The 26,472-nt window shown below is 48.9% G+C and overlaps 1 protein-coding gene across 1 annotated transcript in view; it reads left to right on the forward strand.

The window, feature by feature from the left end:
* Positions 1 to 26,163, forward strand: part of AMOTL1 (angiomotin like 1) — a 115,641-nt gene extending 89,478 nt beyond the window's left edge. Inside the window, exons 7-13 of the mRNA XM_062196893.1 lie at positions 2,005 to 2,150; positions 6,094 to 6,243; positions 11,576 to 11,766; positions 16,991 to 17,116; positions 18,194 to 18,420; positions 20,916 to 21,191; positions 22,241 to 26,163. Coding sequence (XP_062052877.1) covers positions 2,005 to 2,150; positions 6,094 to 6,243; positions 11,576 to 11,766; positions 16,991 to 17,116; positions 18,194 to 18,420; positions 20,916 to 21,191; positions 22,241 to 22,347 — 1,223 coding nt within the window. The 3' untranslated portion in view covers positions 22,348 to 26,163. The remainder of the gene's footprint in view (positions 1 to 2,004; positions 2,151 to 6,093; positions 6,244 to 11,575; positions 11,767 to 16,990; positions 17,117 to 18,193; positions 18,421 to 20,915; positions 21,192 to 22,240) is intronic.
* The last annotated feature ends 309 nt before the right edge of the window (positions 26,164 to 26,472 follow it).

Genomic DNA, 26,472 nt, shown 5'->3' on the forward strand with positions numbered 1-26,472 from the left:
AACCAGGAGCCAGGAGCCTCTTCCAGGTCTCCCATGCAGGTGCAGGGGCCCAAGGACTTGGGTCATCTTCTGCTACTTTCCCAGGCCACAGCAGAGAGCTGGATTGGAAGTGGAGCAGCCGGAACTAGAACCGGCGCCCATATGGGATGCCGGCGCTTCAGGGCAGGGCTTTAACCCACTGCGCCACAGTGCCAGCCCCGTTAGGCTGTATTTCTAATGCTTCTGAGAGGGAGAAGGAGGAAAGGCAGTGGCTTGCTGAAGTGGGGCATAAAGAGCCTAAAATTAATGCTCTATCCTGGGTCAGGACGTTGGTGGTCTCATTTTATTTCCAAGGGATGCCCTTGTTTCTGGGAAACACAGCCACTACTCAGCTTGACTAGTCTCTAAGTCTGTCTGTTCATTCAGAAGTTGTTCCTTTGCCCTCTGATTTCATCAACATAATTTCACAGTGCAAGGGTAGAGCAGCCGAGTTGAAAGGACGCCATAGTGGGACATCAGGAGAGCCGGGCTTTGGCATGGCCCTGCCCCAGCTGGCACTGGGATCTTGGACAAGAGCCTTCTCTCCTCTGGGCCTTCCTTCCTCATGCATAAAGTGAAGGGCCTTGAACTGAATGTTGATGTTTCCTGTAATCCCTTCTGACTGTAAAGTTGTGAGTTTGTTATCTGAGATTTGCAGCCTGGAAGTGTCTTTTAATTTCTATGCGCTGTATTCATAACCACACTTTCTGTCCTGTTACTGCAGCAGAGTAGCAAGTCTGCTTGCAGAGCCCAAGTCTTCAATATCTGATGACCATTTGTTAAATTAATGAGTGACTGTAGGAAGAAATGAATGAGCGCAACCACTGTGGACATGCTGGTGTGACGTCCTGACTTGGGCTACCTGTTTCGGTGTGAATTACTGGGATTGACATAACCGATACTAAGTGTGAAAATGATGTGTGCACATAGAACTCAATTTCTCCCTACTGTTGTTGCTGCTCCTGTTGTTGTAACTAGTCATAGATGCCTTGTTTCTATAAATATAGAAGAATGTCATATGATTTTGTAATCATCTTTTTTAATAATGGAAAAAATTTTCATTCTCTTCTTTAATTTCAAAGGCTACATCCTATTCTGATGGAAAGTTGACAGTAATTTATTTGACCAGTCCCTTATTCTTATATCTTAAGTTCTTTCAGGCTTTTCCAAATCATTCACAACATATCTAAATTATCTAATCTATTTTTAAAGAAAATGTGATGCTTTTGTAACAGGAAAGCACTTTTCATAAGAAATGCTGGTCCCATGACCCTATGGATCCTTCCTGCTTAAGCTAAGAGAATAGAGAAGTCAACACAGGAAATGGAGAGAAAGGCCTGAGGGTTCCCTGCAGTGGCTTTCCACATGAAAAAAGAGACAGTGACCACCATTGCTGAATGAAAGGGAAAAAAAAATTTCTTAAATCTATGGCACTATCCCTTTCCTCTTTCAAAAAGAACTAGGAGCAAATAAGGGCCAGGTTATATGGGAAGAGGATCCAACAAGAGTTTGGAGCCTGACCTGTAATCTCACCTTTGCTGTCTGGCCTAAGACCAAGCTCTCTGGATCTTGGTTTATTTTTATGAGTGAGAATATTAATTTTACTGTTACTACTGCCTCTCCCCTCAGCACAGGCTTGGAAAATGGAAGCAGGGGAGGTGTGAGCATAACATGAACTAATCGGTACAAGATTCATCTGAAGCATTAAAGTCAGTGTTGTAGAGAATTGTGTTATGGAGGCCATAAAGTCACTAGCTCTCTGTGTGCCGTTTGTCTCTGGAACTGTGACCTGGAATGTGTCTAGACCTAGCGGTGATTTTTGAGAAAATTCTTACCTTACACAACCACCACTGTTGAGGAATAAAAACAGTAACTCGATCCTCCACTATTTGTATGCTTTTTATTTTTAATCCTTGCCAGATGTAGACTGTCAGTGAGCCCAGTGGGCACTTTCTGATAGAGGTAGTTTTGTTCTCTCCTTTCTAGACAAAGAATTCTTGAAGGAAAAAGAGAAGTTAGAAATGGAGTTAGCGGCTGTGCGGACTGCAAGCGAGGACCACCGGAGGCACATTGAGATCCTGGACCAGGCTTTGAGCAATGCCCAGGCCAGGGTCATCAAGCTGGAAGAGGAGGTGAGATGGGGCTGGGGAGGCGGGCAGAGCCCCAAGGGCCTTCACTTCCTTTTCCTACCCAACTGCTTTAACCAGAGCCAATCCCAAGGAGCTGAGGCAGGGGAGGGATGTGGAAAACATCCCAAATAAAAGTAAATAAAAAGAGGATTGATCCATCCCAAAGCCAGCAAGGCATGAGAGGCACCCATGACTACCCTCCGGAGAGAACTCGCACACAGTCTAAAGCCCAACCTCCAGCCATTGGTTGGCAAGTGTCCAAGCCTGGAAATAAATGGAAGGGATGGAAACCACTGGTGCCTCCACAGAAAAGAAACTAGCAATTTTTTTTTTTAAATAGTTCAGTTGTCCTTGGGTCAGCAGCTCTGATTCCCATTTCCAGAAGTTGACTGGTCAACCAGGCAGTGAGCCTCCAATCCAGGAAATTTTGATCCTGCTCAGACATTGTGGGTGTAGTAGTTTCTAGTGGAACCCACTTTAACTGAAGTTTTATGAGGCAGACTCTCCCCGTAATCCTGATGGAGGAATTAGGACAGCCAGTTCTGAGTTCCAGGCTGGGGGGTCCGGGCTGTAGACGTGGAGGCAGAGAGGAGAGGCATGGCCTGGCACACAGGAGCCTGTGCCCTGCACCTGCAGCTGCCTGTGTGGTGAGGGTTGACCTGAGCAGGCTCCGCCGTGGGAAACAGAAGCTCAGCCTCTGGCAGAGGCTGCTGGAATAGCTTACGTGAGTACTTCGCTGGGTGCTTGGCACAAAGAAAGTTAGTCCAGCTTTGGTTGTTGATGTTGAAAACAGAAGCCGTCCTTTCAGGAAACATCTCCTGCTGCTTGGATCCTCAGCTGTCTCTGTCAACTTTACCTGCAAGGGTAATGCAGCTAAAGAGGAAGATTGGGGAGTAAATGAGGGTATTGCTCATAATAAGCCTTGAATCCCCGCCTCCCTGCAAGTCCTAAATAGCAATGAAAATCTTAATACTTGCAAGAGGATCCTGGGCAGGAGCCCGCAGTGTCTTCCTGGTTGCCACTCGAATTCACTCCAGAAACTGACCTTACCCTCTTCAGACAGGAAGTCTGCTCTGAGGAAGACAGGCCACTTATTATTATTATCACTGAGTCACTCCCGCAGGCTCCATCTCTGTGTGTGGAGCTAAGGAAAAACACGATTTTAAAAACATTTAGTTTTAATATTTATATTAAAGTAAAAGTTATTTGCAACCTCCCTAAAGACAGTATCTTCACAAGCACTAGTGTGGGTCTCTTGTCATTAGATTCGTATAAAATCACTGGTTGCAGGTAGCCTCTCTAAAATTAGTCTCATGTCTCTGGCTTCCAGAATCACCTCTTGTTCTTACTAAAGAATCCTCTGGAGGGTCCCACTTCAGATCAGAAGGCATGCACTGAGTACGTGCCATAACTTTCCATGGCGATTAAGAGTGCCATGAAGGGCCAGACTACTGTGCTAGTGTCAGCTGTGTGACCCTGAGCAAGTTACTTAACCTGTTCAGTCCTCAGTTTTTTCATCTTTTAAATGGAGGTAATAAAGGGCTTTACCTCTTGCTGTTGTTGGGAGAATTAAATGAGACACTACATATAAAGCACAGTGCCGGAATATTGGGCAGTACAAGCACGGTTATTAACCATCCTCGTGGTGAGGTACTCCTTGCTAGAATTAAGGCTGATTCAGAGGGGAAGGGGACAAGTTCATGCCTTCAAGGAACTTGCAGTTGCTTATGGATAATATTCACTCATTCATCTAATAAAGACTTGCTGAGCACCTACTGGCACAGTCACTGGGGACAAATCTCATATGCTTATATTCTAGTGGCTTTACATGCAGAAACTGTGCACTGGAGGACATACTAGGTTGTGTGTGGGTGCTGTAGACAAAATAATTGATAAGATGAAGCTTTTAAGAAACACAGGAACCTGCACTTAGTAGGTCTTCAAAAATCTGTTACACTGAATTGAGCAATCAAAAGCACAGTGGGGGCTGGTGCTGTGGTTCACTTGGCTAATCCTCCACCTGTCATGCCGGCATCCCATATGGGCGCCGGGTTCTAGTCCCGGCTGCTCCTCTTCCAGTCCAGCTCTCTGCTGTGGCCCAGGAGTGCAGTGGAGGATGGCCCAAGTGCCTGGGCCCTGCACCCGCATGGGAGACCAGGAAGAAGCACCTGGCTCCTGGCTTCGGATTGGCGCAGCACCGGCCGTAGAGGCCATATGGGGAGTGAACCAACGGAAGGAAGACCTTTCTCTCTGTCTCTCTCTCTCTCACTAACTCTACCTGTCAAATAAGTTAAAAAAAAAAAAAAAAAAAGCACAGAGAATGCCAGGGTCAGATGAAAACTGATCCCAAAAAGGAACAAGTGTAAAAAAATCTGTAAAGCTGCTGTCCCTTCCTTAAAAAGTCAGAAGTTCCTCCATTTTATTCCATTAGCTTTGGATAGGAGAAGGGACAAAGAGAGCTCACGGCAGTGCGGCCAGCTAAGTCAGGAACTTCACTTGGCAGCAGGCTCGTAGATCACTAGCCTGTGCTGGCTTGCCGGGGTGATCGTGGCTTGAGCTCAGGACTGAGTCATGTGCAAGGCATCTGCACACCCAGGTGCAGAATGACAGGAAACACCACCTGTGTCTTCTCACCCGGGACCAGTTCAAGTAGATGCCTGGGCCTGGTTATTGGCGCCAGCCAAGTTCCAGAAAGTTAGAAATGTTCCCAGCATTTGTGACCATGGGCTAAACTCCTGACTGGAAGAAAACAAAGTCAGGGTAAGAGTTGGAGGTTGTTGGCCATGATCCTAATCCATGCCTGATGCGATATTTACATAAGTTACCCTAACCGTCGTGTCCAAGTCCTCAGTTATTGTGCTGTAGGAGTGTTCATCAGGCCCTTCCTGACTCCTCAGGGCTGTCAACTACTCATTTCTAAAGGACTTTGAAAGCTTTAGGAGAAAGCTACCCTACAAGTATCAATACAAAGAAATCACTGTATTTATTCACACGTACACAACTGGGTACACTTGCATATATATATATATATATATATATGCACACATAATTCCTCCTTTATGAAAGTAATTTATATTTATTATAGAAAAGTTGAAAATAAGAAAAGATGAGAGAAGAAATTTATGTATAAATATTCACAGTTAATGCTTTAAATATTTCCTTCTAGTCTTTTTTGATGGATGAATGAATGGATAGATAGATAGATAAACAGACATGGTTGTGTTCAGTGTGTAGTGTTTTGAAGATTTATTTGTTTATTTGAAATGCAAAGTGAAGAGAGAGAGGGAGAAACAGTGAGAAAGAGAACTCTTCCATCTGCTGGTTCACTCTCCAAATGGCTGCAACAGGCAGAGTTGGGCCAGGTCACAGCCAGGAGTTGGCAACTGCATCCTGGTCTCGCATAGATGACAGGGGCCCCAAGTGCTTGGACCACCTTCCACTGCCCTCCAGGTGCATTAGCAGGTGTGGAGGGGCTGGGGCTCAAACTGGCACTCTGATACAGGATGCTGGTGTCACAAGCAGCAGCTTAACTTGCTGCGCTGCAATGTCTGTTGCAATTTAGTGTATAAGTTTTTAATCCTGGAGTTTTCATTTGATCTTGTGGAATAAGAATTTCTTAATGATATTAAAAATTTTATTAACCTCATAAGGCTTGCCAATACTATTGTTATTAAGCAATAACCAAGCATTGAGTTCAAAGCTGTAGAAATGACCAAAAGCAGATACTGTGGTGGAGTCTTCATTTCCAAATATCCTAGTCATTTTAAGTGTAACTGACGGCCTTTCTGTACCTCTTTTCTGTCCCAGCAAACCTGAGGGATAGGAATACGCAAGTGCGTGCACCTGTAGTTTAAAGGGGACCTCCAGGTACTCCGACCCCTGCTTCCACCCCAACACTGAAAATCATTGGTCTGAACTCTGCTCTTCTTCACCCTTCTCGACTCAGTTACGAGAGAAGCAAGCCTATGTGGAGAAAGTTGAGAAGCTGCAGCAGGCCCTGACCCAGCTGCAGTCCGCGTGCGAGAAGCGGGAGCAGATGGAGCGGAGGCTGCGGACCTGGCTGGAGCGAGAGCTGGATGCGCTGAGAACCCAGCAGGTACGGAAGCCGGGCCAGCAGATGAACTGGACGTATTCATTCAGCAGATTCAGAGGGAAGCAAGAGCTCCCTGTCCTCAGGGACCCTGCGCTGCCACCAGGGGAGGAGTCTAGCAGTCCACTCACTGTGGAGCAACAAATGTCCTCACAGAGAGAAAGTAGCTACTGGCTTGGGCTGGGGAGGGGCATGTGGCTTCAGATGGCCTCCCAGAGGAGCACGTCTGAGCTGGACTTTGAGATGAGTTTGTGGGCAGTCGAAGGTAGAAACCTCAGAGAGAGGGAAAGGAAAAGCATGTGTAAGGGAAAGGGCCATGGGCCAGCGTGGCAAGTCCAGGGCAGTTGGGTGCCGCTGGCTAGGGGAGAATGCCTGCTGGGGTGGCTGGGGAGGAGGCAGGGGCCACTTTGGGAAGGGCATTTGGTCAGGTGGAGCGATTAGGCTTTGTCTTGTAGTCAGAGGAGAGCCAGCACTAAGGAGGTTTTTAAGCTGGAGAGGAATCTGATGCAAAGGCTCAGAGAAGGGGCCCTCTGGTCATATCAGGGGACGGTCTGGAGAGTGGATGGTGAGATCATGGCTCAAGTCCCCAGGCTTAGTATCATGCAGGGTGTAGTGACAGCAGGAATTCATGGAGCGATGGAAAGAAAGAGCTGGGAGAGGGTGCTGTTACTAGTGCCTGGAGGTGACGATCAGTGAGTTTCCAGAGGTAAAGTGAAAGAACCAGCACCCGCTCTGGGAAATAACATTGGTCATAGCTCCTTCCCCAATGCCTCCCCTTCTCTGCTGGTAGCAGCTGATAATGTAACTCAGCTGTGAGCAAGCACAGCGTGAAACACCCCAGTCTCGGGAAACTCCATTCCAGACTGGACAGAGCCTTCTGGCTGCAAAGGAGCTGGGGTTTGTCCATCATCGCCAGGCTGGTGGGCAAAGCCCTTTATGCCGCTGATGAAGGGTGTGCTCTAAACTGGGATACCAGGTCCACAGAGTGCAGAGCTCCGTGGAATTATCTACTGGATATGGGCCATAGTGGTTGTGTTTGAGATACTTGAAACACTTGAAAGCATGCACTCAGGCCAGCTCAGCCCTGTCGCAGGGCAGATCCATGCAGTTCCCTCTGGATGTGGGCACTTGGCTGGAGAAGGGTTGCCCAGAAAATTAAGGAACCCACCCCCACCTCCTACCATCTTGCATACAGTGGCTGAACTTCTGACAGCTGTAACCTGTGCCACATACCCTGCATAAGTTGTACCCTCCAACTGTTCTCTGCTGCTCAGTTATTAGGTGTTTTACCTCCCCAACCTGAGGGCAGAACTTCTCTGGAACCAGGTAAGTGCCAGCCTGTGGTAGACCCTTAGGAGTCTTAAGTTGGCAAAATGGGCACATCCCAGCTTTTAAAGCAACAAAGAATGTTCTTTTCCCATTAATGTGCCATCCAGACTCTGCAGTTAGATTACAGATTTTTGGCTCTTTTGAGTGCGGTGCGACCTGACTCAACTCCATTGTGCTTACTGTGTATGAAGAAGAGCTGTGAGGTTAGGATTCTCTGAAAAATATCTTAATTGCCACAGAGAACGGATCACCATGTGCACCCTCAGACTCGTGCATACTCACTCACGCGGTTTCCTGAGAACAGGCAAAGCAGCACTCCTGCCATGCATAAAGGCTACTGACAGCTCTGGGCACACCAATGGAGGACGGAGATGGCCAGATTGAAGCTCCCCAGAGAAATTACTCTATGTGCATTCTGGATGTGTCTTTGTGAGCTGATCGCAGACCTGTAGCCATCTGTAGCCCACAGACGAGAGGCAGTCTTCGGGGTTGACTAGAACGTTGATGTTCGACATCTGTTGAGAACTGGCATCACAGTTTTCAAACAAGTGAGAGGATCAGTCTGTCACCCGTGATGCACAGTGTACTCAGAGACGGTCTTGTTCTTGTCTACTCATTAAAAAGAATAAGCACTAGTTTCAGTTTTTCCCTTTAATACATTTTCTGATTTTACCACTGAGCATACATTATTCTAACAAGAAGAGATAAAAATGTTATTTCAAAAAAAAAATCTACCCAAAAAATTGTGAGTTTTTCACTAGGTAAAGTCTGGTTATACTCAGTTCTGGAACCCCTGGACCGGTGGGGAGAGCACAGTTCTGCCAGCCCTCACCAGGGATGACCCAGAGTCTGCCATAGAACACAAAGTCATCTGAGAAACTTGGCTTTCTGGGCAAGGCTGTCCAGGAATCTCTCTGATGGCCTCATTCACCCTCGTGCCACTTCTCAGCACAGGCATGGGGACAGTCCATGCCACCCGCACGGCCTCACCCCTGTGTCAGTGAGGTGCTTATCTGAGCCCGTTAGAAAGCATGCTGAGCTCACACTGTTAACAAAGCCCCTCGTCGTCTCCACCCTCAACAGAACAGTAAGACCACCCCCACTGCTGTGCCACTTTCCAAGGCCATTCCTCTGAAGAGGCTTTTTGAGAGCGTAGCGTAGGGCACTTTACTCCCCATGCAAGGGCTCTGCCTTTGGAGTCCTATCAGAACACAGCAGAGCCTCTTCACCTGGCCCCACAAACAACAGACCTCCCATTGCTGCAGGATGCCCTGGAGGCTTCTAGAAGGCAATTCCCCGGAGATGAGCAGGGTGACACAGAATCTCAGAGAGATTCAGGCCATGGTCTCCAGGGTTGAGCCAGCCAGTGTTGGCTCCTGCCTTCTCCTTCCAGAGACGGAGCCTTGGGTGAGTAATCTTTCTGAGCCTCAGATCCTGGTCCATAACAAGAGGAAATTCTGTTCTGGCTGCTCCACTTCCCACTCAGCTCCCTGTTAATGCACCTGGAAAGGCAGCAAAAGATGGCCCAAGTGAGCACTTGAGCGCCAGCAACTCATGGAAGACCCAGATAGAGTTCAGGCTCCTGGCTTTGGCCTGGCACAGCTCTAGCCATTTTGGCCATCTCGGGAGTGAACCAGCGGATGGAAGATCTCTGTCTCTGTCTCCCTCTCTGTAACTCTGCCTTTCAAATAAATAAACTTTTTAAAAAAACTGCACAAAGTGCTTACCACAATGTTTGGCATGTGGCAATCCAATAAGAAAGAGTAACTCCTATTGCTGTTCTTACTACTGTTGTACTTCCACACTAATCCTGTGAGGTGAGAGAAGATGGGAATGTTCTAGAAGGGGAAAATGAGGCGCAGAGCAATGAAGGCAGCCGTGGATTGTTAGGACATTCCTCCCATGTGAACACATCAAGAGCAAAGATGTCTGTCTTGTTCACTGTTACATCCCCTGCACACGTTCTGTGTGGATCAGCGGGATGGGCGACAGAAGCTGTCCTGCCTGACCCTCAGTCTCTTTGCTGGCTAGCACACTTACCCATTAGACCGTGCTGCCTCTGTACGCTTGAATGCTGAAATTCATGCATTTATTTAAATAACTCTTAATGGCCTGAATTAGGGGGCCTGTGAAGAGTTGTCATGATCTCATGTGAGGTCAAGAGGGTTTTGGAAAAACAAACCGCTGAAATGGTAACAGAAACTGACAGCATGGATGGCAGCTTAGTGAGGCCGTGGGAGCTTTTTCTTGGAAAGTTTCTAAAAATAGAGGAGCAGTTCATCTTGATAGACTGGTTCATTTGTCCTCCTGCCTGGGTCCAGGTGACTGGCCAGATGGGGTCAGTGGCTTCCTGCAGGCCAGGTGAGGACAGGTGTGTGCCTTCTGCTCTGTTCTTCCTTAGATGTTGGTTGTTGGCAAGCTGCCACTTCTGAGAATCATTTTATTCGTAGCTTTAAAAAATGAATAGAAACATATGGTTTCCAAAATGCTCAGAGGTCCATGTGTTCTCTTCCGTCTGACAGGGTTGGATTGCATTGGTGCAGCCCAAAATGCCCAGCTGTTGCTCTTAGGGGACCGCCCAATCTAGGACATTAGGGGTTCTGTATAAAGCATTCAGATACCTCTCACCATGCAGCCAGCTTTGCATTTAGGACCGCCATCCGTGGGAGGCATGAGGGGATATGTGTCTCAGGTTGTAGAATAGCTGGGACGAAACCATTCTCCACTGGAGCACGAAGGAGCCCAGCTCATGCTGGGACTGGCACCTGACACTGAGTTAGTTCCCAAGGTGGCCTGTCGGCACTGCCAGTCTGAAGACAGAACCTTGTCAAAACCCCCTTGCCCTCTACCTCATGCTCTTTATTTTATTTATTTATTTATTTATTTTGACAGGCAGAGTGGACAGTGAGAGAGAGAGACAGAGAGAAAGGTCTTCCTTTTTGCCGTTGGTTCACCCTCCAATGGCCGGCGCACCACACCTATCCGAAGGCAGGAGCCAGGTGCTTCTCCTGGTCTCCCATGGGGTGCAGGGCCCAAGCACTTGGGCCATCCTTCACTGCATTCCTGGGCCACAGCAGAGAGCTGGCCTGGAAGAGAGGCAACCGGGACAGAATCCGGCGCCCCGACCGGGACTAGAACCCAGTGTGCTGGCACCGCAAGGCGGAGGATTAGCCTAGTGAGCTGTGGCACCGGCCTTACCTCATGCTCTTTAGAGGAAATAGGAAATAGTTCAAAGGCAAGTCTGAAGTGTAAATATCATCAGCTTGTGTGCAGCACAGATAGCAACCGCTTTTATTCCCTTTTACTGACACTGCTAGAAGGAAAAGGCTGAAAATGAGCTTGCCTTGCATTTGTGGTCTTCAGCTTCCATGGCTATCTAATTTGATTCTCATTCTCAGCTCTTTACGTGAGGGAGGTATTGATGCTGGAGAGCACATGTGTCAGGACATCTCACTGCAACCTCCCATGCCTTTCCATTTTGTCTCCCAGCATCAGGGGAAATTGACAACTGGGATCACTTCCTTGAATTCTGGAAAAAAGTGTTCTAGAAAGAGACACAATTGCAATTCCTGTTTTGGCATAAATTAACTGCAAGGCATCGGACTAGTCACTTGTCATGCAAAAACCTTGAGCTGTTGAGCCAGAAAGAAATGGGATTGAATTCTGATCCAGCTATTGATTAGCTGAGAGACGTCAAACCATTCATATAACCTCCCAGAAGCTTGGTTTTTCGTCTGTCAAACTGAGGTAATATGGTGTGTTTTATAGAGCTCCATGAAATTTGAATGAGACAGAGGAAGGCAGAGGTGGGATAGCATGATGGTAGGATCCACTGAATCAGGATTGCATGCTCTGGAGATGGAGAGCCAGGCCATGATGCTGATGGATGTGAATTGCTGCAGGATCTGGGGCAGATGTGTGCTCCTTGTGGGCACTTGCACAGACTGGGTGATGTGGTCTCATTTCATTCCGTATTTTGAACAGCAAGATGTTATTTCTGCTTCTCCAGAAACATGGAAATGGCCAGCCAGCTAGCATGCCAGAATACAATGCTCCGGCCCTCATGGAGCTCGTGCGGGAAAAGGAGGAGCGGATCCTGGCCCTGGAGGCTGACATGACCAAGTGGGAGCAGAAGTACCTGGAGGAGAGCACCATTCGGCACTTTGCCATGAATGCCGCAGCCACCGCTGCGGCAGAAAGGTGAGCCAGCAGAACCCTGCAGGAGGGAACAGTGGTAACCAAAACCAAGCTAGCAAGGCACCCAAAGAGGTGCAGGAGCCCTTCCTGGGGCGTGAGGTCAGCTAAAAATCATTTAAATGTCTGTGGTGCTTGCTGGAGAGCAGAATGGTCTAATGGCTCTGCAGGATAATTTGGTTCCAGACTCCCAGTTCTCGTCATGTATCTCGAGGACACCATTATGTGAGTGCCTGAAGGTGTTTGTCCAAGGATGTGCACCCCAGCGTTGCTGAAAGCATCAGTGCATTGAAAACACTCCAGAGTCCAACACGAGGAGACGCACTTAGCCACTTACATCCACACAGGGGCATACTGTGGGATCATAAAGAAGGACATTGTGATAGTATATTAACGCTGGGTGTATATCATGGGCCAAATGAGAAGAAGTTATGATCCTCATAGCAACCCCGAGAGCAAGGGCTGTTCTTATCTTCATTTGACAAGTGAAGAAAATGAGACTGCAGTAGTTGATACAAACCAGGCTGGCAGTCTGCTGGGGCCACAGGTCACATGGAGGCTTGTCTGACTTAAAACCCTACCTCACCTGGTTTGAAATGGTTCTCTGCTGCTGTCAGTGTTTGCCTCTTTCTCTCTACTTTCTTCCTATAGATGCACAGCCTTATTCTTCCTTTAAGAATTAGATCAAGTGGTGCAGTAACTCAAACAATAACACTCAGGAATTTGACTGAAACCCTGTGCTGCCTGGCGAGCAAGGCAGTATCCCGCTGCCCTTTGTTTGCAGGATGTCTCCTACATACATCATTGCTGCACACGCCAGAGGCCCGTGCACTGGGCCAGTCCAGCCCCTCACTTGTTTCCTGCCCATAAATTATTTTGGTCATTTAATTTAAAGTTGCTCAGAATTTGCCAAAATTTATGGTCAGTATAGTTGGAGGAGATCCTCAGATTTCAAAGGAGCATCCAGAACCAGACTTCTTAGGAAATAAGGGTTGTTATTGTGCCATTAGGGCTTGTCGGACATGAACCAAGCATGATGAGTTAAAGCCCAGGATGCGACTGCTGATGGAGTCAATTCCACATTGCCTTGGCGTGTTTTATTTCTTCCTTAAAGAGTATGAGAAGGTAGTTGAGATGGAGGGAGACACTTTATAAGCTACTCACGGGCACTCAGGCTCATTGCTCAAGTAGAGCAGAGTCCGCAGGGGTCTAGCCTGATGGATCCAAGGACTGGAGCAAGCAGAGTCTTTATATTTGCAAGATACCTCCACAAGGTGCCCCCCCAGGACACTTATATCTGCAGACAGGAAGACCTGCACACCCATGTGCAAAAAAGCTGTTTGGGGATCATTTTCCAGCGCTCACATGTTGTTCATGGATGTTTAGGCTGGTAATGGAAATAGCCTCTAACATCTGATTGCAGCCTCAGGAATGAAACAGACACTTGAATCAGGTATGGACAGCTCTGGAGTTGTGGGGTGAGAACGGGAGGGAAGTTACAGCCACCAGTTCAGTCCTTGCACCATACGGGCGAGAACAGTGCAACCCTCTGAAATACACCTTTTGAAGATCAACTCTTTGGTTGCTAAGCTAACAACTAACTTACCTCTCTGTCCTGGGGAAGACAGCGAACCATCGTGAGGTTACAGAGGACCTGGCCGGCTTTGTTGGGTTAGGGGCTAATGCACTGCTGTCAACATTGCCCAGCAAGTTCCTCTGTGTGATGTTAATGAGGACCCCACACAGGGAGGCAGGACCCCTCCAGTCAAGGCTTCTCTGTCTGTCACTGGCTATGAGTGTGTGATGTGGGACAAGCCTGTCTAAGTGTGGCAAACCTCATGTGTGAAATGGAAATCAGAGCTCTGGACTGGTTCGGAACAGGGAGCCTGACTGCAGTCCTGTAGCAGTGTAAATGTGTTACCGTGGGGGGATGGCATGGGGGCCCTTGTGTATCATTGTTATTAGCAGATGAGATGTCTGTTTGCAATCCCGGGCTCTGAGGGCGTGGATGGGACTAGAAAGCAAAATCAGAAATGGAGGAAGCAGCAGGTCTGAAGCATAGACTGCATGGTGGGTTTAGGACTTGAGGGTGGCAGAGAACACAGACAGACAGACCCCAAACATTATCTCCCACTTGCAGATTCTAGGCCCATCCTTGTTTATCTTTCATGCAAGGGGGTTTGTATTAGGTACCCAAAAACACTGTGGAATTTATCCAACTGTGTTAGTCTGCCTTTCATTACTTTAACTAAAGATATCTGAGAGGATCTTCTTAGCAAAGAGGAAGGCTTGTTTTGGTTTGCAGTTTTGGAGGTCTCCACAGTCCAAGACAAGATAACCCCATTAACCCGGCACCTGATTAGGGCAGAACACATATGGAGGGAGGGTGAAGCAGGAAACAGAGAGGCAGCACACTCTTCCTCTGCCCTTTCTCTGGTCTCTCTGTATAAAGCCATTGTGATTTAATCCCAGGCGCCACCCTAGCAATCTAAACCAATCCAGTCACTTTCCAAAGGCCCTATCTTCAGACACCACAATTGGATCAGGCCTCCACCCGAATCCTTAAAACTATTAAATCACTATCCATTAACATAATACAGTGGGGCTTAAGTGCTTGCATGAATTTGGGGAGCCAAGTCCTGTTTGAGCCCTAACACTAGCCCTGTGTCTCTCCCTAAGTGTTTTGTTTGAAATTCTGGAAGATGGACGGATGCAAGGAGGGATGGATGGGTAAATGGGTGGGTGGATAGATGGATGGATGAAAATCTTAATGTTTTTTTCCAAGAAAACCTCTGTAATTTCACCTTTGCTTTTATATTGCTAGTAAGGGAGGGAAAGGAAAATGAAATATTTCTGAGAAATGTTGAAGTTCTGAGTTCCTGTCTAGATTAGATGCTAAATGGCTAGAGATAAATTGGCAAAAATGGCTTTTTCCAGTCATCAGTTCTGTGACTTTTCAGCCACTGATGCATACCTCACATTTCTAAGCAATGAGTTTTAAACAAAAAAGGTAATTTTTGCACACCAACTGGCTTCGCTGTCTTTATGCATCTTGATACTACCAATCAGACTTTTTACAAGGTGAGCTTATTTTGTATATGTGGGAAGGTTTTGAAACTTTTTTTACAGGTTTCTAAGCAATATAATTTTTTTTCAGAGTTTTGTGTCTAAGTTGTTTTCATCTAATTGTGCCTGCTATCCTTACTTGGCAGTATAAAAATGAATTTTTTAATTTGTCTCCAGCTCTATGAATTTCCCAAAAGTAAGTTGGTTGAAATATTGAAAATGTTTCTAGCTGCTTATTCCTGTATCAATGATTTTTGTGCATGTAATTAAAGAATTTGGTTTGCTTTCTGCATATGTTGGCATTATGATATATTTCCAGACAGTATTTTTTTTTTACCACATTCTCACAGGTTCCCTCTTGCTTCATTATTTTATTTTATATTTATGCATCTTTGCTGAGGCCTTCTTTAAAAACACAAAGGAAACCTCCGGGAATGTAGAGTAATGGTTACAGACCTGGGTTTGGGGGTTGTAAGTACCTGTGGTTGAGTCCATTTCCAAAATCCTTCACTAACTGGGTGTTCTTGGAGAAGTCGCCCATCCTGGGTGTCTCCATGTGCGTGCTGAGACCAGCCACACCTACTGCACATGTGAGAATGAAAGGGGCAGCCATGAGCACCGTGCTCTGCTTAGTCACAGCATGGAACTCAGCTCATTCACTGTTAGCTGGCATTAAGTGGGTAAAAGAAGGGCCTCTTGGTGCTGTTTTGGGCATTCTAGAAAAGAGCTTTTAAGATTTTCAGTATGATTGTAGCATTGGAATACGACATTAAAGAGATGTGAAATGTTTAACTAGATCATTTATTAATTTGCTATTCATATAATTAGAGGCATTATTGTGCCTTTCATCTTAAGATTCATTACTTGGTTGGCACAATTATCTTTTTACTAATTGTTGTTCATTAGGAGTAATGAAATTGACAAAACCAGTGGCCAGAATAGTTATCTTCGACCAGTTGCTTTCAGGCTGACATCTGCTTCCAGCGGAACAGAATTTTCATCTCCCAGTGCCTGTTCCTAGCCTCACTCCACCACCTCAGTTGAACTTCTCAAGGTCACAGTGTCTGTCTTCATCTTTCCTGGTGCCCAGTGTGTCTGTTACACCTAACCAACCTGAGACCCAGCCAGGGTGCATAAAACAAGAAATGAGGCAGAATTCACTTGGAGGAAGAATCAGCTTGGAGCCTCGCTATCCAAGAGGGCTGGTCTCTGTTTAGAGTATTCACTGAGTCCCATTTCACTGAGTCCTGGTTCACTATCCCAAAATACTGAAATAGCAGGGCGGGTGTTTGGTCTAAGAGTCAAGCCCCCACTGGGGATGCCCACATTGCATATGTGAGCCCCTGGGTTTGAGCTCCACCTCTTCTGCCTATATCAGATTCTTGTTAATGTACATTTGGGAGGCAGTAGGTGATGGCTCAAGTAGTTGAGTCCCTGACATCTACATGGAAGACCTGAATTGCGTTCCTGGATCTTGGCTTTAGCCCACCTCCAGCTGCTGTGGGCATCTGGGGAGTGAACCAGCAAATGGAAGCACTCTCTCTGTCTCTCTGTCTCTCTGCCTTTCAAATAAATAAAATGAATAAATAAAAAATTTTGAAACATGAAAACAGAATTTTAACACTAGAAAAATATGAAAAGACAAGTATGAAAAAGTGCAAGTATAGAAACACCAACAAATATAACAGTGCAACAGTATCCGTGTGTCAGTAGATTAAAGCTGTAGGTGCCTGATCTGTGTATGCATACTTATCATATAGCTTAATGCACACTGTTGTTAGTAGAAGGGGCAGGCAGTTTGATTTTTGTATTTTATTTGCTTTTTGTATGTACTGCCTTAACTTTATCAGGTTTAGAAAGGGAATTGCCTGGGATTTAGGAGAGGAAGGGTGGGTGCAGGAATCTGTGGAGAGATTATTTTCCCCCCCATGGTACACTTGGGCTGCCTGTCCACCAGCGTTTGTTCTATTCTGTGTGGGGTCATCTGACTAGATTGGAAACTGAGCTGGAGAAGTAGAGAGGGAGGGTCTGTAGGCACCAGTGGGGTGTGAGGAACAGATCTGTGTTCTAACATGAACCCCATCTCTTTCCATTCTGAGTGTGTTTGCTTTGAAACAAAGCAAGAGGGCTTCCTGTGACCCAATGCTCACCCTGTTGTTCCCAGAGACACCACGATCATCAACCACTCTCGGAATGGCAGCTACGGTGAGAGCTCCCTGGAGGCTCACATCTGGCAGGAAGAGGAGGAGGTGGTGCAGGCCAACAGGAGGTGTCAGGACATGGAGTACACGTAAGAGACAGCCACATGCGCCCGCGTTGCCAGCTCACCTGCAGACCCTGAGTGAGGCCTGCCAGCCCGTGGTGGCTCCCACACTCCAGCTCTTCCAGAGAGGACTGCATCTGTGTCCTGTTGGAGCAGCTGTGAGCTCGAGGTCTCCTCCCCCATGCTCTGCCCTGGACAGAAGTGAAGGGCTCCCACCTCAGTGGGCACTCTGCTCTGCAGCAGGACTGAAGTTGGCGCTCTCGGGGGGCAGTTCTGGCAGTGCAGGCTTGAAGGCTGTGATGCCCTCGGTACCTCTGTGTCTCTATGACTTTGCAGAGATCCTGAGCTGGAAAGGAGGAACAGGTCATATTCCAAAGACCCAGGGTTTTTGAGCCAGAATTTATATATTCCACCCAGAATGAAAGAATGTATTTAGCTTATGCACTGTTCTGATAGGCCACGCAGGATTGCCAGCATAAACTAGTCTTGTCTCGACTTGCCTTGGACATACGCTAGCCTTGTCTCTACTTGCTCACTTGAGCTCCAAGCCTCACATTGTGCAGCTGTGAAAATGGGGCTGCATCAGTGAGGCGTGGATAGGCTCAGCAAGATAGGATCAGAGTGGTGAGAAGGACTCCTGTGGCTTGGGTTCTCATTGTTGGCCATCAGAAGGAAAAATCATCTTCAGATAATCTGTCCACCTTTTCACTTCCTTTTCTTGGAAAACAGAGAAGTTGACTTTAGTTGAAAGCTCGCCTCTGTGCCTCCCTGTGGCTCTCTACTACCTGTGCTCAGTACTAAACCCTCACAGAGTGGTCCCCGAGCCCACGTTGGTCCAGTGGGTACCCGTCAGCCCTCCCACTGTGCCTCTCAGAAGCCTTAGAGCCTCCAGAAAGGCGCAGCCTTTTGATCTCTTACAAAAGATCCGTCTGACACAATCTGGAGGCTGCAAATGCTTGAAGACTTGTGCGGCATCCAACTCTCCCTCCCTGAACCACAGAGAAATCTCGGGGACAGCTCTAGAGGAAAGCTTCCAGTTCTTTGAACCAGACGTATCTTGTAACCACCTCGCTCTTTAGTAAGGCGGTTTTCTTTGTTTCACAGTATTAAAAACCTCCATGCCAAAATCATAGAGAAGGACGCCATGATTAAGGTCCTTCAGCAGCGGGCCCGGAAAGACGCAGGCAAGACAGACTCCTCGAGCCTGCGGCCTGCCCGCTCCGTCCCGTCCATCGCGGCTGCCACTGGGACGCACTCCCGCCAGACCTCCCTGACCAGCAGCCAGCTGGCCGAGGAGAAGAAGGAAGAGAAGACCTGGAAGGGGAGCATAGGTGAGCCCCAGCTCCTCCATTCGGGCATCCGAGAAGCAGGGCCACTCCGCACGGAGACAGCCTCCCTGCCTCTCCTGGGATGCGGAAACGTGTAAAATGGGGACGAAAGTCGATCATACCTTGACTGGGGACATTAAATGAGTTGTGTGGAAACACTGTGTGAATTCCCAAGGCTACACCACCAGAGAAGCTTTCACCTGTATCATAGCTATCAGCTGTTATTGATGAATGTTGAGACATCCCTTAAAATGCAAGATGTCCTAATGAAAAAAAACAGATCCCCGAACTTGGTTCTGGCTGGTCTTGTTACTTGCTGCACCTCTGCTTCAGTTTCTAGGAAAGGAGGTCCCTGCCTGCCCTTTTGCACCCCGCGGGGCCGTGGGAGGAAAGAGGGAGGCGGTGCAGAGAAAGCTTGTTGGAAGAAGTGCCTTCCAGCGCTCAGGGTTGGTGGTGGTGGCTGTGCTGTATCGCTGCACAGAATTCTGAGGAGCGCTCTGCAGGTGTGGTCTCAACCAGGGGCAGGCTTCTGGGGTGAGGGTGCGGCCCACTGGCTGGCTGGGCTGGGGGACCTGGGGAAGAACGCATACACACATTGTACACAGACACACGTGTCCCTGCTGCCTTCCCTGGCCTACTGACAACGCCAGGGGTCCGGCCCTTCTTTGATGCGTGTCCCTGGGTCAGTGTGTGTTTTTGTTTCTCAGTGGAGCCCAGAGCCAGTTTTCCCCAGCATAGGACCCTGAGGAGCCTGGCTGCTTTGTGCCAAAGGGGATAAGAGCTTCCATATGACCCCAGCAGACTTGCGGGGATCAAAGACTTCCAACCAGGATCTCTGTTTGAAGTCCCTCCACTGGTGGCTTCAGCAGCCCCTGCCCACAAAGGAAACGCACTTCAAAGAGGACGAGTGTAGACAGCAGCCGGGATCATCAAAGACCGGCCCAAGGACACTTAGCCCCCAACTCAGTTATAGAGCCGGAGGGAGTGCTCAGACAGGCCCCAGGAAAGAGGCAGAAATTGCTCCGCACTGAGGGAAGCCTCTCTGGGGGTGGCCTGTTTGTGACATGCGGCCAGCAGGCATCTCTCTGGTGTCAGGCTGTCCCGCTGGGTTTGGTCTACACCAGGCTTCAGAGCCTGAGCACCTTGGTCGGTTCGCTAACCTCACATTCCTCCTTATTACTATGGTTGGTGTCCGTGTGTCACAAAAACAGGGAGAGACCTCTGCGGACCAGGCAGAGGTGCAGCTGCAGGGCCTCTGCAGTTCCCCACATGTTCTCGCCATCTCTTGCCTGCTGGCCTTTGGGAGGAGGTAGAGGGGACAGTGTGTCCCTTCCTGATTGTACAGGGCCTCCCAGGAGCCACCCCCACAAGAACATCCTATCACATTCTGGAGTTTCAACAAGCAGGTGATGAGGTGCGAACAGTGCTCCAAGGCAGGCACAGCTGATCTGGATCCTGTTTCTGCTTCTTAGCTGTAAGATGCTAATTTCTCTGAGCTTCCATCTCCTGCTCTGTAAGGCAGAGGATATGCCTACCTCATGGGAACGTTGTGAAATACAAAGTGAGGCAACGTGTGAAGCCCTGGGAGCTTCTGACCCCATCCGCTTGCTGGAATGAAACATTTTAATCATGTGCCCACATTGCATTTTGAGAAGCAGAGCTCTAGGCAACGTGAATCACCCTTACGAACGGGCACCTGGAAACAGTCCTGGTGAGGATGCTTTATGCATTGCTGGCTTGTCAACAAGCTAGGTGAACACATACTTCATTGGGCTTACCGCTCCTCCTATAGGCTAGCGTTCTGGAGGGCTGACACCTTGCTGGATGTGTGCTGCATTTAAGAATAAAGAAGTTACCTTCTTGTCTAGCATTGCAGGAAGGCTTGGGAGAATGGACAGCCCTGCACTCCTTGTGGCTCCTTTTCCTGGGCAGCATGCCGTCTTTTCCACCCCAGCCTCACCACTCCTGGACCATGGGAGGGAGAGAGCAAAGCAGCTCTTCCTGGGCACACCACTGGCCTCCCGCTTTTTGGGCGTGCCATGGCTTTCCAACACAGAGATATCTCTTGGGTGATAATATGTGCAACTCAGTGCTCACTCCACACTGCTTCAGGCCAGCCCTCCTGGGCCGTGCTGGGAGGAGAAGAGCCTACGGGAAGCCTAGCAGAAACCTCCCCACCCACATGCCCTGGTGGTGAGACACCTCTCTGTCCTCCCGTATCGCCCTGTGAACACATTTATCCTACAGATGATCATGCTCTATTATAACTGGCTTACCTGACAACTCCTCCACTGCCTAGGAAGGGAGGGAGTAGGTCATGTTTGAAATTCCCTTTGTCATTTGGTCAGGCACATAATATATGCTTACTAAAGGTTTGGTAAGTGAATCAATGAATGAGTGAAGCAATTATCAGTCAAGAACATGATCTCCAAGACACATGCTTTTGCTTTTTGAGAAAAAAAAGAAAGCCATTGAGAAAGCTCTTCTTCTGCCCTCAGGGTTGCTGCTGGGGAAGGAGCACCATGAACACGCCTCTGCCCCGCTGCTGCCAACCCCCCCAGGCTCAGCACTGCCCCCTACAGCCTCCACCACGTCAGCCAGCAGTGCCCATGCTAAGACGGGCAGCAAAGACAGCAGCACCCAGACGGACAAGAGCACTGAACTCCTCTGGCCCAGCATGGCCTCCCTCCCCAGCCGTGGCAGGCTGAGCACCACTCCTTCCAACAGCCCCGTCCTGAGACACCCCGCGGCCAAGGCAGTGGCGGAGAAACTGGGTATGTGTTGCCTGCCTCCTCTAGGCCCCCAAGAACCACAGCACTGCGTGGCCTGAGAGAGGGTCTCTTGTTGAGCTGGAGAAGCAGCAGGTGCACCAAGCAGCTTTCACTTTAGGATGGTGATCATCCTACTGCACGAGGCTGGTGCGCATGCTTTCTATTAAAGAGGTAAAACATGAGGAGCATATACAGACTGTTGGGATTTACTTTCACCTCAAATGAGCACACAGCTTGAGCCTGCTGTTGTAGTGTATGCCTTATAACTACCTCTTCCTCAGGAAGGGTCGAAATGGACCCCTGTGGGTGCCCTCCTGGATGTTTGGGAGATGGTGTCAGGCATCAGGTGCATCAACAGTAGCAGGTTCATAGATGTTCCCTTCAAGGCAGTGACGTCTGAGGGCTTCTGACCTCCGTGGGGGACATGGCTGATGGAGGGAGTAGACCTCACTGCAGAGTAGGTAACTTGTGGCAGGGCACTCAGGCCAGTATATTGTTTAATATACTGAAGACCATGTGGGAAGGATGAGCTTTGCAGCAAGTCCAGAAGTGCCCAGGGGAAGAGTGAGTTGGCCACGGACTAATCAGGGTCATGGAGAGAGCCCTTGGCAGGAATTCTTTTGAGGAAATGGGGCTACTTGGGGCACAGAGTCACTGTTTCCTCCAGGACGATCTTTATTGCATCCTCCAAGAGAGACAAGTCAATAGAGAGTTGTCCTTTTTTAGAGATGAAATTCTTAAGATGCACTTTCCCAAGTAAAGCAAGGAACATGTAAATAGTTCCTGGCTTGTAGTGAGCGTGTGACAGTTCTGAGAGACAGCAGCTGTGAGCAGCTTCTGCACACAGTCCCGCCGTCATTCCCACCCACTGAACTCTCTTCCATCACTGGTTGTCTTTCTTTGTATCTGACTCCACCTGGGCCAGTCATTGAGTCGTAGGCTGCACTGTGTGGGCCTCCCCACGTGCGCTGTGGTGAGTAAGACTCCTGAGTGGACAGGGGTGCTTGAAGTGGGTCCTGGCACAGAGCCTGATGTCTCCCCCTCTTTGACAGACACCTCTCCTGGCCACGGGAAGTCACCCGACCACCGGAGCCGTGTCAGCAGCCTGCTGCACAAGCCCGAGCTCCCCGATGGCGAGATGATGGAAGTGCTCATCTAACTCTGCGTCCCTGTGAACTTCCTGACAGAACCCTGACGAACAAGGAAGGTGGCGGAGAGGAGGAGAAAGCTCAAGAAGGTGTGGAGGAAATTCAGGAACGCTGTGAACTGCTAAGAGGTTTCAGAGGAGTGGGAACACTTTCCATGAATGTTAGAAACGAGAGCGGGAGCCTACATGACTGAAGATGGAGAAGAAAGCCATGGCCATGGATTTTTATTCTCTGTAGTGGAAGACAGAAAATGCATGTAGGTTTGGAAACAAAGTTAAGTAGATATAGGACGTGGAATTTTTCTTTGTACAGAAAATATATCTCTGGCTATAAACAGACAAACCTGAACATGGATCTCCCTGGGAATAGCCCTGTTCTCCTTGCCTCCAGCATGTTTGGTTTAAGAACCTCCTAGAAATCCTAGAGCCATCTTAGTATACGACAGTGTTGCCCACGCTGCACACGGGGTGTCCTGTAGGAGTGTGTGTGTCTGAGAAGAAATGTGCAGGGATAACGGGGGATTGGGAAGGTGGTCTCCACCTGATTACCTGTCCAGTTTGGATTTTCAGGAGGTGGCAAGGATTCTCAGCTTCTTTGGATTCAGCAGTGTTTTCTCAACAGGTTGGAAGTGCTGGCACCTCGGGCTCATCCTAACTCCTCCGAGTTCATCTCTGTCTCAGCTCTGTAATTTTACTTTTGTGTTTGTTCCTTCCTTTGCAATCAGATTTGGCAGAACGCCCGAGGCTTGGGATTCATAAGCGCAGTGTCTGGAGTGGCGTCGTCCCTGCTGTGTTTAGCAGTGGCCAGTTACCAGGAGGACAGGGCCAGATGCTGGCTCCCTGGCTGCTTGATCCACTTGGCGTAGTTGGGCTGCAGCTGCTAATCTCATCCAGACTATGCACTAGGTAAGGTCTGATGAGGCAGGAGAGCCCCCGGCTCACCATGTACATCTTACATTAAGATCACGGCACTGGCTTTGTCACTCTCCCGTCAGCTTTCTTGTGAGGAGTTGAAATGTCCATCATTTTGTTCTGTGTAAGACGTTCAGGGCAGCCCTCCAGGAAATGGATGAGAGTTTGCAAACCGGTTTGTTTTGGTGGCATCCAGAACCTCACCAGGCACCCTGTGCCACTTTCTCATTGTCTCGTACACCTGTTCACCACGCTCCCTTCCCCCTTGCCCTCCTCTGACTGCTGTGGACGAACGTGCAGGCTTCTGTTGTGGGTCGTTCTCTGCCGGGAACTTGCTTTGTTACCTGATAGGCCTCTCTCTATATAGGATGTGGTTAGGGTTTTTGGAGGTTTCAGTTTGGAGGACAGCTTATCCAAAGTGAGACTGAAATGCCATGGAGAGAGCATGGGAGTGAGTCAGGTGCTGGGGCTCTGTACCCTTGCTGCGATGTTTCACAGGACTCCTCTGCTGGCTTCCTCCGGGAGGTGCTGGACCAGATAAAGAGAGGAGCTAATCAGGCCGCCAGATGCTGCTGCTGCACAATCTGATGTTGTTCTCCCTCCAGCTCAACTGGATCTGTGTTTTCTCAGCTCCCAAAAATCTGTCCGTCCAGTATTTATTCAGGTGCCCCCTGAATAGAACCTTGAAGGCAATGCTTGGCAGGCTTCTTCTAGGACTGGACTTTGGAGAGTGACCTGGGTGAAGTTACACGGCTTCGGCAAGATAGGCCTCTGAGCCTCCCCAGAAGACGAAGCGGGAGCTGACTCTCGCAAGCTCTGCCCTGTGGTGGGCCCTCAGCTTTGTGCTGCCTCCCCTAGTCTCACATTGAGCAGCAGATAAGTATTGTGCAGGCTGGGAAACTGAGGCAGCACCCAGACTGAGCGCCAAGCTCACCCCATGTTCTGTGTTGTGGGAAGAGCATGGGAGGCCCTGGAAGTGGGGGAAGGGGTTGAGTGTGGATGTGAGAGGGATGGAGTCCAGTGATGGCATCCCAGTCACTGTTCCCTATCACTTCTCCCCAGGAATGAGGTTCAGTCAATGGCAGCTAACTCTCTTAAGGACATGGTGACTCCAATTCATGTTGGGGATGGACCAGAAAAGAAAGAAAATCAACCCTGCCAGCCTGCACCACGAGTCTGGGTCACCCCGTGCTTCGGCCGTCTCCCTAGCAGTGGGTTAGAGCCAGGGCCTCAGCCGTGTTTCTCCCGAAGCCGGGTCCTCGTGCCCTAGACACTGCATTTTGGTGTATCTGGGCATGACACTCACTCAGCTCTTCTAGGTCTCCCAGAATTGTTTTTTGTTTTGTTTTTGTTATTGAGGTTTTTTTTTTTTTTTAATGCCAGATGTTTTCATTGTCAAAACACAAATGGAGAGAGCACCGTTTCCCAGGCTGTCAGCTACAGCTGTGCCGCAGTCATCATCAGTCTTTTCATTCCCCCCGAGCCCACTTGGCCTCTTCCTTGGGAAGGAGGGCCACCAGCTTTAAAATGTCTTCGGCTGCACTTGCATTGCAGTGAGCTTTCCTGAGGCTGAGCTCGCCTACAGGAAAAAGGGGTCACAGGTACTGCGCACTCCCTCCTACTCCGGGGCACTTCACAGTATCTTATCTCATTGGGTTTTCAGGAAAACGCTTCCAGCTATGTGTTTAGTGCTGCCTGCAAGCACTGTGCTACCTTCAGTTAGTCCCCACACTACCTGGGGTTTGCATACCTTTTATTATCCTGAAGGCATGGGTGCCTAAATGGGCTCAGAGAAGTTGAGTCCCTTCTCAAAGCCTCACAGCCAGAAGATGGGATTTAAAACAAGGGAGTAGAGGAAGAGCTGTGCCTACACCATGGCTTCCCGTGCCCAGCCTCCTTGTGGTGATGTGTGTGCACAAATGTACACAGGTATGTGCACATGGCTGTCACACATCTCAGGGTGTAAGAAAGAGGACTAACCCCAGAACTCCCGTTAAAACTATTACTGTCTACAGGTCCATACAGCTAAGCTGCCAGGAAAAACACACTGTTTTCCAAAAATGTCAGAGCCTGTGCACAAATTAGCATTTTCTTCTCCCAGCATTTCTTCTGCTTCCCAGAGGTGGGTAGGCAGGAGCAATGTAGACTTCCCCACTGTAGCCATGCGTGCAGAGCAGGGCTGCCTTGGAGAGCAGGAGTGATGGAGCCCTTGTGGTCTCACTCCTGCTGAGGCTGCTCTTTGGAACTCATGGATGAGTTTGACTGCACAGGGCTGGGAGTGGATATAGAGACGGTTGATGCAAATGAGTACTGAACTTGAAACAGAACTCGGTGGTTCTGTTGCTCTGAGAGTGTTCCCTCCAGAGAAGCTGGTCCTCACCATCCTTGTTCTCACCGGCCTCTGCCCTCAGCCACCTGTATCCTCGCGATGGAGTGCCTGAAACGTCTTTGTGCTCCTGGAGTGAGCAAGCTCGCCCCAGTAGCCTTTCTGAGTCCCCGAAACTTGGGGAAACACAGGTGAGGCTGGCATTTAGGAGGCAGTGAAGAGCACGTTGGAGTGGAAGGGTTTCGAGGCAGGGAGCTCGCACGCAGACCTCCGGGAGCTGTGCTGAGCAAAGGGAGGGCTTCTTCCAAAGCCAAAGTCTTGTTCCACAGCTGCCTGGAGCGGGTGGAGTGTGCTAAGTGATCTCGCGTACCGCTCTCAAACTGAGGGCTGTTGTACCCATGGTGTGGAGATCCTGGGGAGGCTCTTAAGTGGAAAAGGCTTTTGAGTAGCCAGAAGGCATCCAGTTCACTGTAGCTGCTGCACATCCCAAAAGCTGAGGCAGCCATGGCACATGCTCCATCAATTTCTCTCCCCAACCTCAACTAATCAGTGTGTTTCAATGTCTGCCTTTGGCGTGAGGATTTGAGTGTGTGTGGGGGGGAGGGAGGGGGCGGGGCTTACCTCTGATGTGTTGCTCCATGGGGAGATGTAGATGGTAATGAAGAAGCCGTGGTCAGCGTTTCAGTGAATGAATTTCTTCAGGAGCCAATGAGCAAAGGATTCTTTTCTTTTGCAGTGGCATGCCATCTCATTTAGTAGTTGAATGGTACCTAAAGACGTGTGTGTGTGTGTGTGTGAGAGAGAGAGAGAGCGCACGCGCACATGTGTGCAGCATGCCCGTACAGTTGTGTGTGAATTTTCTGTTCTGAAAGTTTAGAAGATCCAAGTGTTTCCACTCA

Source organism: Lepus europaeus, chromosome 7 (genome assembly GCF_033115175.1).
Source record: "Lepus europaeus isolate LE1 chromosome 7, mLepTim1.pri, whole genome shotgun sequence".
NCBI lineage: Eukaryota > Metazoa > Chordata > Mammalia > Lagomorpha > Leporidae > Lepus > Lepus europaeus.